The following is an 18,042-nucleotide window of genomic DNA, read 5'->3' on the forward strand; positions in this document are numbered from 1 at the left end:
TCATTGTAAGGGAGGAAAATCTACCCTTCTGGGTTCTCTTGGTAGGGCTTTGTAAATTGGACTGATGGAAGACAGATTAAGAAGAGAAAAGCAAACAGACATTTATTAACATGTGCATGGCACATGCACAAAGGAATGATCAGAAATAAATGACACAAGGAATGGTTAGAACTTGGGTTTATATAGCTTCTTGACAAAGGAGTGATACATTTTTAGAGAAGTGACATGACAAAGGAAAAGGACCATAAGTCAGTAGGGGTGGCAAACTATAGAAAGGCAAATATGGGGTAAACTAATGCTAAATAAAGACTAGTTAGTAAAGTCTGCTATGTAGATACCTCTGGCACTGTCTCCAGACTCTAAAGTTGCTACTAGCAGTTAACTTTTGCTCTTCCTGGTAGAGAGGGCAAGAGGGGACACCTTATAAATTTATGCCCCACTTTTAGCCAAACAGGGAAGGGAAGAGATCTTTTCTTGTATCTGCTACTTCTTAATTCCCTTCAGCTCAAAGTCATCCTTACACCAAAGTAGCATATCTTGGGGTGACAAACTCAGCTAGCCTATTCCACACATGTCTAGTGGCCTCGGTAATGGCAGCACAAGTCAAAAATGTTTCCCACCTACCCATACCTGACAGTTGACACTCTTTGGGCCTCTTGGGCTCTAGGATGAGGCCATTTCTGTGTCTTCTCCCTCAGTGCTTTGGTCTTCTGGGAGTGAATGGAGCTGGCAAAACAACTACATTCAAGATGCTTACTGGGGACACCACAGTGACCTCAGGTGACGCCACTATAGCAGGCAAGAGGTGAGTGTCCTGCTCATCCCATCTCAGGGTATCTCTCCCAGGCCCAGGGCCATGTTCCCATCGCAGCATAAGGAGAATGAACGTGAGACCCTGCACTGAGGATGACTCTGAGTGCATGGAAGATCTGTGCAGAAGAGTAGGCCTCTAAGAGAGCACAGTCCAGAAAGCACAAGACGTAGACTGTCTGGAAAATTGAATTGAATTATGACTATTAAGACATGCCCCTGTAAGCATGGGTTCTTGGAAACTTCTGTAAAGCACTAAGTCAGTGGTTCTTAGTCTTTTGGGGGTTATAGACTCCTTTGAGCATCTGATGAACACTTGTACTTTCTTCCTTTTTTTTTCTTTCTTCCTATAAAAATAGGCCATTATTGGGGCACCTGCCTAGCCCATTTGGTAGAGCATATGACTCTTGATCATGGGGTTGTAAGTTTGAGCCCCACACTGGGTGTAGAGATTACTTGAAAAAAATAAAATCTTAAAAAGACACACACACACACACACACACACACACACACATACACATGCACACACACACCATCATCCCCCATTATCTCCCTCCATACATTTTTGCAAAGAGTTTAAAGGAATTTACTGAGGCCTGAAGTACATTGATGATCCTGCAGGATCCCTGGGTCCCAGGTTAAGAACCTCTGTGATGAAGCATCCTTTCTCTGGTTTGAGTTTCTAGATGGGGACTGGTTCAAGAGCCTTCAGGGACTTTAGTCTGATTTGGCTATTTCTGTGCTGACGCTTGGCTTGGCCAGGCTAAGGAGCCTTTATAAAGGAAAAACTGGCATGTGTCCTTGGATTCTGGAAAGTGCCTGCTGCTCTCTGTAATAAGGTGTGAGTAAACAGACTGGTCCTCTGTGACACAGGGTCAGGAATGTGAGCCTATGCTGCTTGCCACTTCCCAGGCTGCTCCCTGAACAGCAGAGCTCATAGGCATTAGAAGTGCCTGGAGGAACCCTCTGCCCTAGTTTATAAGTAGAGTTAGGCATTGCTGACTTTTGTTCAGCATCTGCCTGACTGAGGCCTCCTTCCCTCACCTGGGAGCCATCCTCAGCAATATGGCTGCAGGTTCACTGGACATGGCTCAGACAGGATGAATTTGGTTCTCTGATCTTCCGCATCCATCCCTGTTGGGTCTGCTTGCAAAGGAACAAGCAGCAGGGAAGTCAGGCCATGGACAAATCTGTCTCATCTGCAGATCCAGCTTAGCCTACAACCAAGAAAATAATTTGACAGTGGTAGCAAAAGGCATCTTGAGGGACCAAAGAACAGCAGGCAGAAGGATATAATAGGATTTACCATAAGACATCAAGTGACACAAGTCCAAGCAAGACACAGCCTGATGTCCCTGATGCCTAGAAGATGGAGGCTAGATGAGGTGGAAACTAGAACACAGCTGTAGGTTTAAGATACAGGATTGGGTTTCCCTAGTAGTACAACTCCCATGAATTTGGCAAAGTACTCTCCTTGCTTCCCTGGGTAGTTTTAATTGGCTCAGTCATACTGAAATACTTTTTGTTATAGTGAGAGACTGCATAGCACCTCTTTGTCCCATTCTATTGCATCCATCTTACAAGTGAAGCAGGGAGAGCAGGGAGAGATTAGACCAGATTAGATAATTTATTTTTTTCATCAAGGCAATGTGTCTTCTTGTGGGAGAGAAAGGGAGTTGTATTTTCTAGTGGGAGTCAAAGGGAGTTGATAGAACTCAATTCACTTCTTCCCTGCTCCCTGCCAGTCTCTTGCTCTGGGTACTGATCTGACTGGTTCCTCTTTCATTTACTGTATCTCTGCCAATAAACCCAAAAGGAGTTTACTTTCTGTAGGATGCTGCATCTTCTCTAGTTACTTCCCAAATGTCTGAAAGGGATCAGAAATCACTGGTCATTTTCTTTTTCTTTTTTCTATTAAAGATCTACTTATTTTAGAGAAAGAGAGGGAGTGTGTACTGAATGGGGGGAGGGGCAGAGGGTGAGGGAGAGAGAGAATCTCAAGCAGACTCCTCACTGAGTGAGGAGCCCAATGCAAGGCTTGATCCCAAGACCCATGAGATCATGACCTGAACTGAAATCAAAAGTCAGACACATAACAGACTGAACCATCCAGGAGCCCCTCACCAGTCATTTTTTAAAGCCTGATCTTCCCTTTGTTTTTAAACCCACATATCTTGGGCAGCCTGGGTGGCTTAGAGGTTTAGCGCTGCCTTAAGCCGGGGTGTGATCCTGGAGACCTGAGATCGAGTCCCACGTCAGGCTCCCTGCATGGGCCTGCTTTTCCCTCTGCCTATGTCTCTGTCTCTCTCTCTCTCTCTGTGTCTCTCACAAATAAATAAATAAAATCTTCAAAAATAAATAAATAAAATAAAATAAACCCACATATGAGGTGATCCATTCCAAAACTAAAGCTGACTTTGAATAACAGGTATTCAGTTTATAGACAGAGAAACTTGGAAAGATCTATTGGATTCAAAGCTCAGAATTTCAGTCCATCATTATCTAAACAAAGGGTCCCTGCTTTGATTCAGAAATGTTGTGCACATTTCTGAAGCAAAGCAGAAGAGAAGAGATAGCTTGCTTATCCCATTGGCAGTTTTCCACCCCTAGCTCTCTTGTCCCCATCCCCCTTTGAAGGAAACTTGCTAATTGCTTTTTCTTCTTGCAGTATTTTAACTAATATATCTGACGTCCACCAAAGTATGGGCTACTGTCCTCAGTTTGATGCAGTTGATGACCTGCTCACGGGGCGAGAACATCTTTACCTTTATGCCCGGCTCCGAGGTGTACCAGCAGATGAAATTGAAAGGGTAAAAAAATGGTTTCTTGTTGCCACTCAGGATTTTGGTAAACCCTAAGCCTCTTTCATGAGAGTGAATTTATTTAGAGATGGGAAAGTTGGAGCATGCTGTCCACTCAACAAATGCTTTCTGTGTGTCTACTATATGCCAAATATTGTTGTAGAAGATGGAGGCTTAGCAGGAAACAAAACAAGAAAATCCCTGGCTCCATATTAAATAATATAATATATGCATTTACCCTTTGATTCAGCAGTCCTACTTCTGGGAATTTACGCCAAAGATATACCTCCCACAGTGCAAAATGCATATGCACAAGGTTATTCATTGCATTAGTAGTCACAAAACACTGGACACTACCTAAATATTCAGGCATAGGACATTGGTTGAACAATTTATGGTATAGACACATAATAAATGCAGCTGTTAAACACATACACAGAAAATCTCTCTGAACTGATCCGGAGTTACTTCCAAGAGATATTGTTAAGTAAAAAAAGCAAAGGGCAAAAGAGCACATGTAGAATTCTGCTTTTCTCCTCCACCATTTTCTATTTAAGTATATAGTTGACATACAATGTTACATCAGTTTCAGGTGTATAACAGTGCTTTGATAACTCCGTACTTTAAGCATTACCCACCAGAAGGGTAGCTACCATCTATAATATTATATATACATATATATATATATATATATATATAAAATGCTATTATATATATATAAAATGCTATGTGTGTGTGTGTGTGTGTATATATATATATATATATATATATATATATATATATAAAATGCTATTATAACACTGTTGCAATGACAAATTCCAGGGCTGGGACAGAATAGGTATCAAATGAGCCTGGAACATCTTATTAACCCATTAAGTAAAGTGCTTAAAAAAAAAAAAAAAGAGGTGTGTCACACCTACACAGGAACCATCTTAAAGGGTGTCCTAATAGCCAAACATGGCAATTTGAACAGCAAAATAATAAATACCATGGTAAATTAAAAAACATTGGGGGAAATATAGGAATTCCTAACTTCACGGTGTTAAATCGATAAATAAGAGCAAAGATAGTTCTTGCCTATACTCAAATGCTGAGAGCCAAAAGATTAGGGTGGAAGAAACTACAGAGTTGGAAAATCATTTTTCAGTGATCATAGTAAAGATTGGATTGCACAAGAATCAGGGGAAAATTTTTTTATGAAAAGCAAGATATTTGTATAGCTAAGTATCTCCCACAGAATGCTTGTTGGTTGTGAGGGGAAAGCATAATAATTTCACAATGAAGAAATTAGACAACACCTTTAATTGGGTGATCAAAATTAACATCCCCTATGAGGGGTATCTGGACATGTCCTGCCTCTAGAGATGATACCTGAGAAGGACACAACTTTTCCTGCATAATATTCTGATTGGAATGTGTAACCTGGATCTTCTATTGAGAAAACATCAAATAAATTCCAAAGGAACATTCTATTAAAAAAAAAAATACAGGGACTGTACTTTTCAAAAGTATCAAGGTCACAAAAGACAAAGAAAGGCTATGGAAATGTTCCTGAGCACAAGAACTAGGTAGACACAATAACAGTAATGGACACTAGACTGCATTCTGTGCTGGATAGTAAATAATGCCATGAAGGACATTACTGGGCCAGTTGGCAAACTATGAAGGGTAGATGAGATGAAAGTATCAGAACAATGTTAAATTTACTGACGTTGATAGCTGTCCTGTGGTTATGTAAGAGTATTTCTCTCCTTAGGAAGTACGCACTAAAGTGTTTAGGAGTAGAGGGCCACAGTATATAACTTAGCGGAACAGGCTCTGAAAAAATCATGTGTGTGTGTGAGTGTGTGTACCCATGCACATGTGCACATACGTGCACGTAAGAGAGGGAGAGAGAAAGAGTGAAGTGTTTACGAATGTTTTTGTATTATTCTTATTTTTAAACATTTCTGTAAGTTGGAAACTATTCCAAATAAGAAGTTAAAAGTGAAGCTTACATTCTAGTGGGAAGGATACATAATAAATAAGTAAAACATACTGTACATTTATGAGTGAAAAGTCAGTAAAGGAAAATAAAGTAGGGATGAATTGTTGGGGGAGGGATTGCACTTCTGGTAGGGAGAGCACAGGGCCAGCCAGCATCACAGAGGAAGTGACCCCTGAAGACCTAAAGGAGCTGCCACAGTGTGCCATGTGGTTATCTAGGGGAAGAACAATCCAGGCAGAGGCACAAAAGTACAGAAGGCAGAAGCAGGGTGGGCTTGTCTCCAAAGACTTCTCTAGTTTTCTTCCTGTGCACATTTATACTCACACACACTTGGTATTCTTTATCATGATTTCCTGTTGATTTTCCTCAAAGCACTATTACAGTCTGTCATTCTGTTTATTTTGATTGTGTGTCTTCCCCCACTCCATCTGTGGGTACGACAGCAATGGCTGTGTTCACCATTATTCTCCAGTGCCCAGTACAGTGCCTGACTCATAGCAGTTGCTCGATAAGTGTGTATGAGATGTGTGAGACTTCAAGTGTGACCCTGTCAAAGGGTGGAAGCATCAGGCCTAAGACCCACCATCAGACCCTGGGACTCTTCCACCCTTATCCATAGTCCGGGACACTGGGTGAGAAGCACTGTCTTGATCTTCATAAGGCTGAAGGTCATTCCTCTGGGGCAGCAACAAGCCACACTGCTATGTAAGGCACAGTATGGAAAGGAGACATCTGGCCCCTCAGTCCATTAACCACCCCATGAGCCAGTAAGTAGCCTCCTTTCAGCCTAGCTGTGTCTGTCATCCTGCAGGTGTGAGATCTGGGAGTCCAAGACTGAATTGTGGAGGTTTGCTTGTTTGTCTTTCCACAGTAGGATTTCTTCCTCTTCCCTAGGTGGCAAACTGGAGTATTCAGAGCCTGGGCCTGTCTCTCTATGCAGATCGCCTGGTCGGCACCTACAGTGGAGGCAACAAGCGGAAACTCTCTACTGCCATTGCATTGATGGGCTGCCCGCCTCTGGTGCTGCTGGTGAGAGCCACCAGGACCTGTGGGGACAGATGGGCTCAGGGGCAAACCAAGTGCTGCATCTCTGTGGGTGGGCCGACAGATTTAGAACATGCAGCGATCTGTTTTCGTCTAGACTATTTCTTGTCCTGCATGTTTTGAGCAAATCAACCCAGTGTCTAGTTCACAACTCTTGGGGGGAAACTAGAGTCACAACATATTCTTATTCTGAGCCCCTAGGAAGTCCCTTGTGGACCCATAGGCTCACAGTGGGGAAGGTCAGCCCCTCTGGTCAGATAGTAGAAGTGACTTCACTGCTAGAAGAAGTCAGCCTGGGATGGAAGGGGAGCAGGAACACTGGCCTGGATCAAGGGCTCATGTGATTCTCACTGGAGCTGCACCAGACCCAAGGCCCTTGTGCCCATGCAGTTTGGGGGTATATGAGGGCATGGGTCACAGGGTTGGGAGTGACTCATAAAAGTCTCCCAGGCTATCTCTCTGCCTCCTTGCAAATATATGTGTAAGGTTGTTGGGTTTTTTTAATCTTTAAGATAATTCTGCTGTTGCCTTAATCAACCTTAACCCATTCATGGGCTGAAATGGGTCAGTGGGTATGCATAATGTCTTCTTACTCTCCTGAATCACCTCCTGCCTTCCCTACCTGAAGACTGGGTTCCCCAAGTCTTAACCACTTGGGGAAGCACTTTGTACATTGTCTGCCAGAGAGCAGAACTGCTCAGAGGGAGTCAGCCAAGCAGGGTGCAATAACCAGGAGAGGCTGGCTTCAAGCCCAACTCCCTACCCTCTGCCTCCCCACAGGATGAGCCCACCACAGGGATGGACCCCCAGGCACGCCGCATGTTGTGGAACACCATTGTGAGCATCATCAGAGAAGGGAGAGCTGTGGTCCTCACATCCCACAGGCAAGAGATTCCCAGGGGCTGGGGTGGAACAGGTGGACACAGGAGTCCTCTCTACTCCTTACCTCCTCTCTCCTGCCCCACAGCATGGAAGAGTGTGAGGCTCTGTGTACCCGGCTGGCCATCATGGTAAAGGGCACCTTTCAGTGTCTGGGCACCATTCAGCACCTCAAGTACAAGTAAGGATATGCTGGGGGCTTGCCTTTGTTACCTTCGTTGGGGGCCGAGGGGGGTCAGCCAGGCCCTGTGCTGTCTACTGACACTTGGGAGGGTCCTACTGCCCTTATCCCAAGAGTAGAAAGGCATGTGGTCTGGACCTTGTTCCACAGCAGCAGACAGAGAAAGCTGCTGTGCTGAAAGAAACTTCCCTATGTTGGGCTAATTGCCTGTGGTTGAGGACTCCCTGAGTCTCCAGATGGGGTTCTGATTATGGCATATGCAGACCCTGGCAGGGATGAGGGAGGGTCACTACCACTGCCCCATTATCCTACCATTTATCCCAACAGATCCAGCACTGATGACCTATTTAATAAGAGTCCATAACCAACATAGGGATGGTTAGGAGACCAAATAACTGGAGAATCAGTTTTCCTTTCAGACATGTTTATGCTTCTGAATTTGAGAAGTGACCATGCCAGTAACCTTCCGTAGGATTATCCTGTCCCCATAAATTGTAAACTACTGTAAATAATGCATTATTAATAATAGTTTGAATGCCAAAGCCAACAGTCAGTTAAAATAAGATTAGGGTGATAATGCCATGCTCCTTGCATTCTGATATGCTTTATCAGCTAGGAAGGGTAGATTTGTAGTTATCATTCACTTATTTAGCAAACACTTTTTAAGAGCCCAGAATATAAAAGTCACTGTGCTAGTTGGTTGTAGGAACTACAGATACAGCTAGATACAGCTTATCTAGGCCGAGATGCTTAGTCTTGTACCCATGGGACTGTGGCACAGGACACATCATCCTTCATACGCATCAGGGCAGATAAGTGATTGAGAGGAAGGTCTAGTAGATTAAGCTGCATTTGGGTATTTGACCCATGATTTCTTGAGCAACTACAGCTTGGAGACTGCACAAATATCAAGCAGACATCAGCATATGTGGTCACCAGTCCCGTGTCATAGCTTCTTGGGTCCAACTGCAGGAGATGTGGAAGGATTCCCTATTGGTTTCCCTCTCACTCATCAATATCCTCATGGTAGGACAGGTGAGAAGGGAATGTCTCCTATCTGGAGGGACAGTCAGTTTTCCAGAGCTGAAAGGAAAGCTCTATTTTATTATAGAGAACAACCCTTGGTCATGGAGGGAACATTGAAATCAATTATAACTTACACAGTATACCCTGACATAAGCAGGTAAGGACTCTAGCTGGCTTTGCACACACTCCCTGGTGGACCATTCTGTATCCACATGTGGGTGACCAGCTCACCTGGTGAGGGGAAGAGGGAAGCACTGATGGTCCTGCCCTAGCAGCTCCCATTTTTCTGGAAGTTTCTACCTGGAAGTACTGCCTCCCCAAGTCTTTGTTCCTCCTGGGGATCTCTTTGAAGAAGGAGAAAGCCTTTCCATTACTGATGGAAAGTAATTAGCAATTTCCATTACTAATGCTAGTCCTATAGGCCTTCAGGGCGATTGTGATCTCCTTAAGGGGCTAAAAAACCACCTTTGACTTCAGCAGTATGTGGGAGGGAAAGGAGCAGAGAACATCCATGTCTCCAGGAGTTGGACACAGGAAGCTGTTACAGGTCTGGTGACTCACTTTACCACACATTTAGATCTCTAAAAACTAGTATCAAACTATTTTTCAGGAACTGTCACAGGCTTTTTCCTACTAGTTTTAAACATGCACACAAGGTTTGTAGTATAGGCCTTTAACCCCCAATATTTTTGGTAAATCTATTCCTTACTTTGAAATTGCCTCAGCCACTAACAAGCCTGTGCCGTGCCACCATGCATGTCCCCTAGGTTTGGAGATGGCTACATTGTCACAATGAAAATCAAATCTCCAAAGGAAGACTTGCTTCCTGACTTGAATCCGGTGGAGCAGTTCTTCCAGGGAAACTTCCCGGGCAGCGTACAGAGGGAGAGACACTACAACATGCTCCAGTTCCAGGTCTCCTCCTCTTCCCTAGCCCGGATCTTCCGACTGCTCATCTCCCACAAGGACAGCCTGCTCATTGAGGAGTACTCGGTCACGCAGACCACGCTGGACCAGGCAAGTTGCCCGAGGGACACCTTGTGCAGAGTGCACCAGTTGCCGAGGGACACCATGTGCAGTGTGCACAAGCTGGGCCAGCACACCTGATTTTCAATCCTCTGGTTCCTCTGTCCATTAGGGTAAAGCTTAGTAGGTCAGAAATTGTTTTCCACAATATTTTAGTCATCAGCAAATTTCATTGACTTTACATCATTCTTCCCTACCACACTATGACTTTAGTTCATCCTTCCTGGGTTGTGGTGGTGACTTTTTTTTTTCTCTTCACATCAGTGTTATTGGTGCTTAATTTACATACAATCAAATGGACCCATTCAGAGCGTTCAATTCGTTGATTTTTTTATAAGCCGTTGTGCCATGAATCAGGGTTTTTAACATGATCACTTGGTTTTTTAATATAATGGCAAAGTGAATATAACATAATTAACCATTCTTAAGTGTACAGTATCATTAAGTACAGTCACATTACTGTGAAATGGATCACCACCATCCATCTCCAGAGATTTTTCATCTTCCTAAACTGAAACTGTATATACATTAGACAAGAATTCCCCATTAACCACTTCCCCCAGCCACTGGTAACTACTGTTCAACTTTCTGTTGACTACTCCACATACCTTATATAAGTGGACTCATATAGTTTCTGTCATTTTGTGTTGAGCTTATTTCACTTAACATAATGTCCCCCAGTTCATCCATGTTGTAGCATGTGTCAGAATATCCTTCTTTTAAAGGCTGAGTCGTAGTCCATTAAATGCATCCATTAAATGCATTATCCGTTCATCCACTTGGACATTTGAGTTATTTCTGGGGGTTTTGCTGTTGCCATTTGTTTGTTTTAAATAAACATCCTTAATACAGTCTAATAAAGCAGTGGAAATAGGCAAGTCTCCATATATACCCTTTGAGGAACTGGCTCACCAGCACCTTCCTGCCAGCAGATGAAGGCAGGAGCAGGAGTCAGTCATACTGCACACTGAATACAGAGCAGAAAAGAGAGGAGATCAGACTTCTGCTTCTGTTTTTGTTTTGTTGTTGTTGTTGTCAGTTTCTTTAGAGGTTTAGGAGGATGCTGCTAGCTGAGAATCTACCCCGAGTCCTTTGAATCCTCCCATGGGAATTCCTTTGACTTAGGACAGAATTCTAAGAAAGGAGCCCTGTTGTGGGCACTGGTGGCTAGGCTTTGTGAGTGGGCCCCCCTCCCCTCCTGCAGGACACAGCTGCTCTAGCAGGGCTGTACATTAACTGTGGAAGAGAGAAAGAAAGTGGGTGGGTGGAGGATATCATTATTCTACAAACATCTACCTATCCTTGCTCTCCTACTCTCCTCCCCAGGTATTTGTGAATTTTGCTAAACAGCAGACTGAAACTCATGACCTCCCTCTGCACCCTCGAGCTGCTGGAGCCAGCCGACAAGCAAAGGTATTCCTGCCACTCTTCCATAGTCTACTGTTTGAGGCAGATCCTCAGCTCAGGGACTGGTCAGTTGGGCCTGAGGGGCCCCAAGGCCCAGATATACCACCCACAGAGAGTCCCACCCATACTAGATCCCCACCACATCTCTGCGACTCCCCAGCAGTTCTGTATTGAGGAGCTGTCCTGTCAGGGGTTGTGTAGGTTCCTTTTATAATCGAGACGCCATCTGGGTGGCGTGGGAGAGCATTTTTGAAAAGAACCTTCCCACATGTTTTTGCTTATGGTGAAAAGACTTGGGTTTTGGAAATATGAAGCAGGGAAAATAGGAGAGAATTTTTAAATGTTTGGGTTGTTGGATACTTGACATTTATGTTTTTGTTCATGTGTTTGTGTTTCAAAGGAAGTAAATTAACCAGCACTCCATTTCAATGGTGGACATATTCGGTTAGAGCAAAGATTATTGTCTGTTTTAGGAAGACATCTCTTTGTTCTGTATAAAAATATTAAGGGGCACCTGGCTGGCTCAGTTGGTGCAGCATGTTACTCTTGATCTTAGGGTTGTGAGTTCAAGCCCCAGACTGGATATAGAGATTACTTTAAAAATTAATTAAAAAATATATCAAGATGAAGGAAGAAATAATAGAAGGTATATATCCTGGCCTGTGATGAATCTTGGGTTAGGTATCTACAGGATCCTGCCCTGGCATGGTCCTCCATGTAAGGAGCATGTCTACCCCATCCCCATTCCCCAGAAAGAGAGAGAGAGCACTAGAGAAAGTACTGGAAGAGGAGCCAGTATCCAGGTGCCTTGGCTTAAGCCTGGGAACTTTAAAAGAATTTTTCTTTAAAGATTTTATTTATTCATGAGAGACACACACAGAGAGAGAGAGAGAGAGAGAGAGAGAGAGGCAGAGACACAGGCAGAGGGAGAAGCAGGCTCCATGCAGGGAGCCCGACGTGGGACTCAATTCCGGGTCTCCAGGATCAGGCCCTGGGCTGAAGGCAGTGCTAAACTGCTGAGCCACCCGGGCTGCCATAAAAGAAATTTTTTTAAGTAAGTTCCATGTCCAACGTAGGGTTTGAATTCATGACCCTGAGATTGAAAGTCATGTGCTCTATTGACTGAACCAGCCAGGTGCCCCAAGCCTGGGACTTTATTTTTTTTTAATTTTTTTCTAAAATTTATTTATGATAGTCACACACACAGAGAGAGAGAGAGGCAGAGACACAGGCAGAGGGAGAAGCAAGCTCCATGCACTGAGAGCCCGGTGTGGGATTCGATCCCGGGTCTCCAGGATCGTGCTCTGGGCCAAAGGCAGGCGCCAAACCGCTGCACCACCCAGGGATCCCCAAGCCTGGGACTTTAAAGGGACAAATTAATTCAGCCATTCTGTCCCAACTTACCTGGAGAATAAAATCAAACATTTCTTCAATAAACAAAGATGTGCAAAACCTTATTTCCTGTAAAATACTTGTTCTTCCCACCAGTTTCTTAATTGCAAAACACCCACGAATCTTGCCACTGATTGAAATGCTCCTTTTCAAAGCCGTGCTTGCTATGAATTTTTCCCCTTCCTCTTGACTAGTAGAGACCTAACAGCTAGTGGGCCAGATTAACCTTGACCTCCATCTCCAGAGGACCCAGAAATGCATAAGTAGAGGCACCTGTCCAGGGAATGTTAGTTCTACTAAGATTTTCTAGTCGCTCTTCCTCATTTTATAAATCTTGTATTTGCTGTTTACGCCTGTAGAAAATTATTCTTTGAAAACCACTTGCAGTTATGAACCCCTTTTATAACTCATTGGGTAGCAAAAGTATTTCCTAAAACTACCAATGGTCTCCCTACCCCAGCCTGGTATATTCTTTCTCAGAGGGATAAACCAGATCATCTCTGGGCTAAGGTAAGGGGTGCTGATGGTCCATGACCTACAGCATTTAATTCGGCTAAGGTCATGATCCCAGGGTCCAGGGATCGAGCCCCCATAGCATCTGGCTCCCTGCTCAGCAAGGACCCTGCTTCTTCTCTCTCTCCTGCTGCTCCCCCAGTTTGTTCTCTTTCTCTCTGTGTGTATTTGTGTGTCAAATAAATAAAATCATTTAAAAAAAATAAAAGGGAAACTCTTATTAAATAAATAAATTTGTGATTCAAACCCTAACCCTGCTTACTGACATATTACCTTTACCAAGGTTTGCAAAAATTCTTTAGTATAACATTGTATGCAAATGAATGTCATGAAACAAATTGTAATTACAATCTTGTTTACATTATGCCACTTTAAAATAATTTCCCTTAATGTCTCTTACAAACAAGAAAAAGGTTGTTTCTCTCAATAAAATCTAGAAAACATTCAAACTTGCCTCGAAACACACATGAGAGCACCGCTTGAGGAAGTTCAGCCGGCTGGTGGCTTCCCAGCCCCAAACTATGAGTGAGAACCACACCGACATTTCATTATCTAGAGAGCAGTGTATCTGGTTATCAAGAATGTTTTGAATTCTTAAAAGACTCAGTACTGGACAATATCTTTTGTGATGAAGTTTGTGGAATGTCACAATCTGTTTTATGGAAACAAGTGAGGGTCAAGGTTTTGGTAGATAAGTAGGTGATAGATGATCAGTCAACTTAGAAACATCCTAAAGGTGTTTACAATTGAGTGACCATTACATTTTCCAGAAACAGGAACAACTCAGCTCAGTTTCTCACCCTTAATCTTTTTTTTATCTGCATTTTTTTTTAATTGAAGTGTAGTTGACATACAATATTGTATTAGTTTCTAGTGTACAACATAAATTGTGAAGATTTAACGATTTGGCAATTATATACATTACCAAATGCTCAACACAGTCACAATACAACACTGTTACAATATTATTGACTATATTCTCTATGCTATACTTTTTATCTCCGTGACTTTCGTATTTTACAACTAAGAGTTTGTATCTCTTTATCTCCTTTACCTATATCACCCACCCCCCGGCCCCTTCCCTCAGCAACCACCAGTTTATTCTCTATTTATGAATCTGTTTCTAGCTTGTTTTGAATTTTAGATTCCATATTTAAGTAAAATCATCCATGTTATCCATCCATGTTATCACAAATGGCAGAATTTCATTCTTTTAGCTGAATAATATTGCACTGTATATGTGTCACATCTCTATTTTTTTGAGTGTAGTGGCACACAATGATACATTAGTTTCAGGTGTACAGTATAATGATTCGGCTTTTCTCTACCTTATGCTATGCTCACCGCAATAAATGCATCTTTACCCATTCATTTACCAGTGGACACTTGGGTTGCTTCTATATCTTGACTATTGTAAATAATGCTGCAATAAACATAGGGCTGCATGTATCCCTTTGGATTAGTGTTTTGTTTACTCTGGGTAAATAACCAAAAGTAGAATTACTGGATCATATGCTATTTCTGTTTCCACGGTGGCTGCACCAATTTATGTTCCCACCAACAGTGCACTAGGATTCCCTTTTCTCCACATCTTCACAAATACTTATTATTTCTTGTCTTTTTGATACTAGCCATTTTGACTAGTGTGAGGTGATAGCTCATTGTGGGTTTGACTTGCATTTCGCTCATGATTAGTGATGTTGAACATCTTTTCATGTGTCTGCTGGCCATTTGTATGTCTTCTTTGGAAAAATATCTATTCATGTACTCTGCATTATTTATTCATTATTTATTTATTTATTTATTTATTTATTTATTTATTTATTTGCCTCAACACAGGGCTTGAACTCGCGACCCTGAGATCATGACTTGAGCCAAGACCAAGAGTTGAACATTCAACCAATTAAGGCACCTATGTGCCCCCCTCTGCCCATTTTTAATTGGATTTGAGGGGTGGGGGTTGAGTCTGATCCTTATTTATTTTTTAAGAGTTTCTATGTATAACATATCTTTATCAATTAGTTTCTGAAGTACCTGCAGCCTTGCCTGGGATCTTTGCCCCACCTCAAAGAATGTTCTTAGCCCTTAATGTTAGATTAATCATCTTCTCAAGAGCATGTTTGATTTTTAAGCCAGATAATTGATAAACCATGTTTTGTCTAAATTTGGGCAGGCCTACATCTAACCTACAAGAGGTAGGTAGGACAGCAGTAAAGAGAAATGCTGAGACCCAGTAACTGTTCCTGAGAAGGGCAAGTGGAAGGAAGCAAACATGAGGTGGTGACCTATTTTCCCTCCTCAAGGAGATTTCCATGCCTCCCCAGAGGCAGAGGGCTACACAACTTTAAATCCATCTCACCCCCTCCTTGCTGACACTCCTCCTACCTCCCACAACTAGTGTAGGAATTCAGCCTGTACGTTCTACTTAGAGACCATGTCTCTCCAGTTAGAAAGGTGTCCACTTCTCCAGGGGCTGGCCATAATGCCTGAGCTTTGATCTGGAACCTGCTATTCTAAACCCTTGCTCCAATTTCTCCTATTCTTTCATTCTCCTGTCAGATTTTCATGCCTCCCAGGAGCCACCTCTGTAGGAACTACACAAAGGGAATTTTATACCTCATGAATGACCTAACATGACTTTTAAGACAGAAAGAGCATGATAACATTTTAGGCTAAAAACAAACCAAAAGATACTATGACAATCTGTGGAAACTGCACAGAGGGTGCAGTTTCCCTCTAAGAGGCAAGCATGTGCACACATATGGCATGAGTCCTTATAACATCTACACCATAGAGCTAGAAGGCCCTGAGGGGTCATCTGGTCCAACTTTTTCACAGACAAGGAAACAAGCATAGCCCATAACCTTGGAGATCTGACAAAATCAGAAGATCCTCCACTGAGCTTCCTTCAGTAATTGATCAACAAGTATTTAACTTTTAAAATTGAAAAGTTGATGTACCAGGACACCTGAGTGGCTCAGTGGTTGAGCCACCCAGGGGTTGAGCATCTGCCTTTGGCTCAGGTCGTGATCCTGGGATCCGGGATCAAGTCCCACATTAGGGTACCCACATTAGGGGACCTGCTTCTCCCTCTACCTATGTCTCTGCCTTCTCTCTGTGTCTCTCATGAATAAATAAGTCTTTAGAAAAATAAAATAAAAAATAAAAGCTGATGTATCATCTCTTCAAAAAATGACTATGATGACAAGAGTCCATCTGATCTCCTTCCACAGGTCTAATCTCCAAAATCCTCATTCACTAGAGCTGAGAAGAAACTCTGGGCAGCCCAAAAGGCAGGAGCCTTTGCCATATGGTCATCTGATTGGACCACCTCAGCAGCAGAAACAAACACATGCAGGCCCTCAGCAAACTCCAAAGGGGGCTCTTTCAGAAAGAAACCAAACTTGACTTGCTCCCCTGGAACACCTGATGGGGAAACTGACCCAGCCAAACAAATGCAAAACCGTTCTTATGCAGACCACAGAAGGAGAAACCCCAGCCTGACCTAGTAGCACTATCACACTCATTTTCAGTGGATCTACTTTCTTCTGTGTGTGTGTGTGTGTGTGTGTGTGTGTGTGTTATTTTTAAGGAGAAAATAAAGTACAAATGTACTTATTACAGACCATTTGAATTCAGTCATCCCCCTGGTGTGCACCATCTGGTATTTAGACATCCTTTGTGCCTATGTAAGCTTCTATATGAGTTATTGCCACAGAGGTACTAGTCATGGTAAGATTCTGCAACGGTGGGGTGGAAATGAATGGACTGGTCTTGATGGTCCATGTCAAGTCTGTTGGTAGGGTTTGAAGAAAACACCCAATTGGTAATGCACATATATATTATCCATTGTCAGGTTGGTATTGCCTGAATCTATTTGCCCAGCTTATTTGAGTGCCTGCCTCATAGGTATAATTGGGACAGGAGACAAGGAGGCAAGGGTAAGTGAGAGTGGATGCTTGGTTGGTCATGAGATCCAGCATGTCTTTGGAACTGGTTAGAGGTGTCATATGCCATGCCATTTCCACAGTGCTGATGTGTGTATCTTCTTCAGGGAGGTTAGGGAGTAGTGTTTCACAGGACATCTAATTATTTGCAGAAAAACTCATGAAGAATCAGAACATAATTGTTTTAAACTATTTCAGAAGACTTGTGGACAAGGAGACCAAACAGCACCTTGCCAAGGTGGTCTTATGTATAGGGTCCATATAGTTCAAGCACTTTCTACAGCAGTGGCATATCACACCAGGGTATAATCCAGAGTCCTGGGGGGAGGTAGGACAGCAGTAAAGAGAAATGCTGAGACCCAGTAACTGTTCCTGAGAAGGGCAAGTGAAAGAAAGCAAACATGAGGTGGTGACCTACTTTCCCTCCTCAAGGAGGCTTCCGTGCCTCCCCAGAGGCAGAGGGCTACACAACTTTAAATCCTGCACAGGTACTGGCTTGCTCCTTTGCACATAATAGATGCTTAAGAGGTAACTATAGAGTTTACAAAACCACTTTGGTAGCCTCATAGCTTAATCTGGTTTTAACTTTTTTCTATTCTACCGATGACCCAAGCCATAAAACCCTTTTATCTAGAATTAAAATAGTTTGAGGAAACCCAGTGTGCGGTTGACTCTTACCACAGGCCCTTGCATTCTGGCTGGTTTTGTTATTTAAACCAGCAACTACCAGATCACAGGGGAGGAGACTATGGTGGTGGTGGTTGGGGGCTATAAGCACTCATTTGTGGTGGCTTTAGGAAGGCATCCAGGGAAGATATGGGGAAAATCCCACCCTGCCTGGGAGAGGGAAGCTCAGTGTAGCTGTCTCTACTACACCTGAGGTCTCCACTGGCAATGTGTGTGTCTTTTTTTCTCATTTTCCTTAGCTCCTGACACACAAAAAAACACTCAACAATGACTTGCTGAATTGAACACTCTAAAAACCCAGCAAAGAAAAGAATATGGAAAAGAAGAAGGTCCAAGAAGCTA

General features: G+C 43.0%; 1 protein-coding gene across 2 annotated transcripts in view; it reads left to right on the top strand.

Annotated features, from left to right (window-relative positions):
- ABCA4 (ATP binding cassette subfamily A member 4) overlaps positions 1-16,687 on the top strand; it is a 128,437-nt gene extending 111,750 nt beyond the window's left edge. For both annotated transcript variants that reach the window (XM_025996528.2, XM_072754574.1), the window contains 8 exons: positions 699-805; positions 3,479-3,620; positions 6,493-6,627; positions 7,423-7,526; positions 7,610-7,702; positions 9,496-9,745; positions 11,081-11,167; positions 16,300-16,687. In XM_025996528.2, the coding sequence (XP_025852313.2) occupies positions 699-805; positions 3,479-3,620; positions 6,493-6,627; positions 7,423-7,526; positions 7,610-7,702; positions 9,496-9,745; positions 11,081-11,167; positions 16,300-16,305 (924 nt within the window). In that variant the 3' untranslated portion in view covers positions 16,306-16,687. The remainder of the gene's footprint in view (positions 1-698; positions 806-3,478; positions 3,621-6,492; positions 6,628-7,422; positions 7,527-7,609; positions 7,703-9,495; positions 9,746-11,080; positions 11,168-16,299) is intronic.
- Positions 16,688-18,042: the final 1,355 nt, after the last annotated feature.

This window comes from Vulpes vulpes, chromosome 3, assembly GCF_048418805.1.
Source record: "Vulpes vulpes isolate BD-2025 chromosome 3, VulVul3, whole genome shotgun sequence".
Lineage (NCBI taxonomy): Eukaryota > Metazoa > Chordata > Mammalia > Carnivora > Canidae > Vulpes > Vulpes vulpes.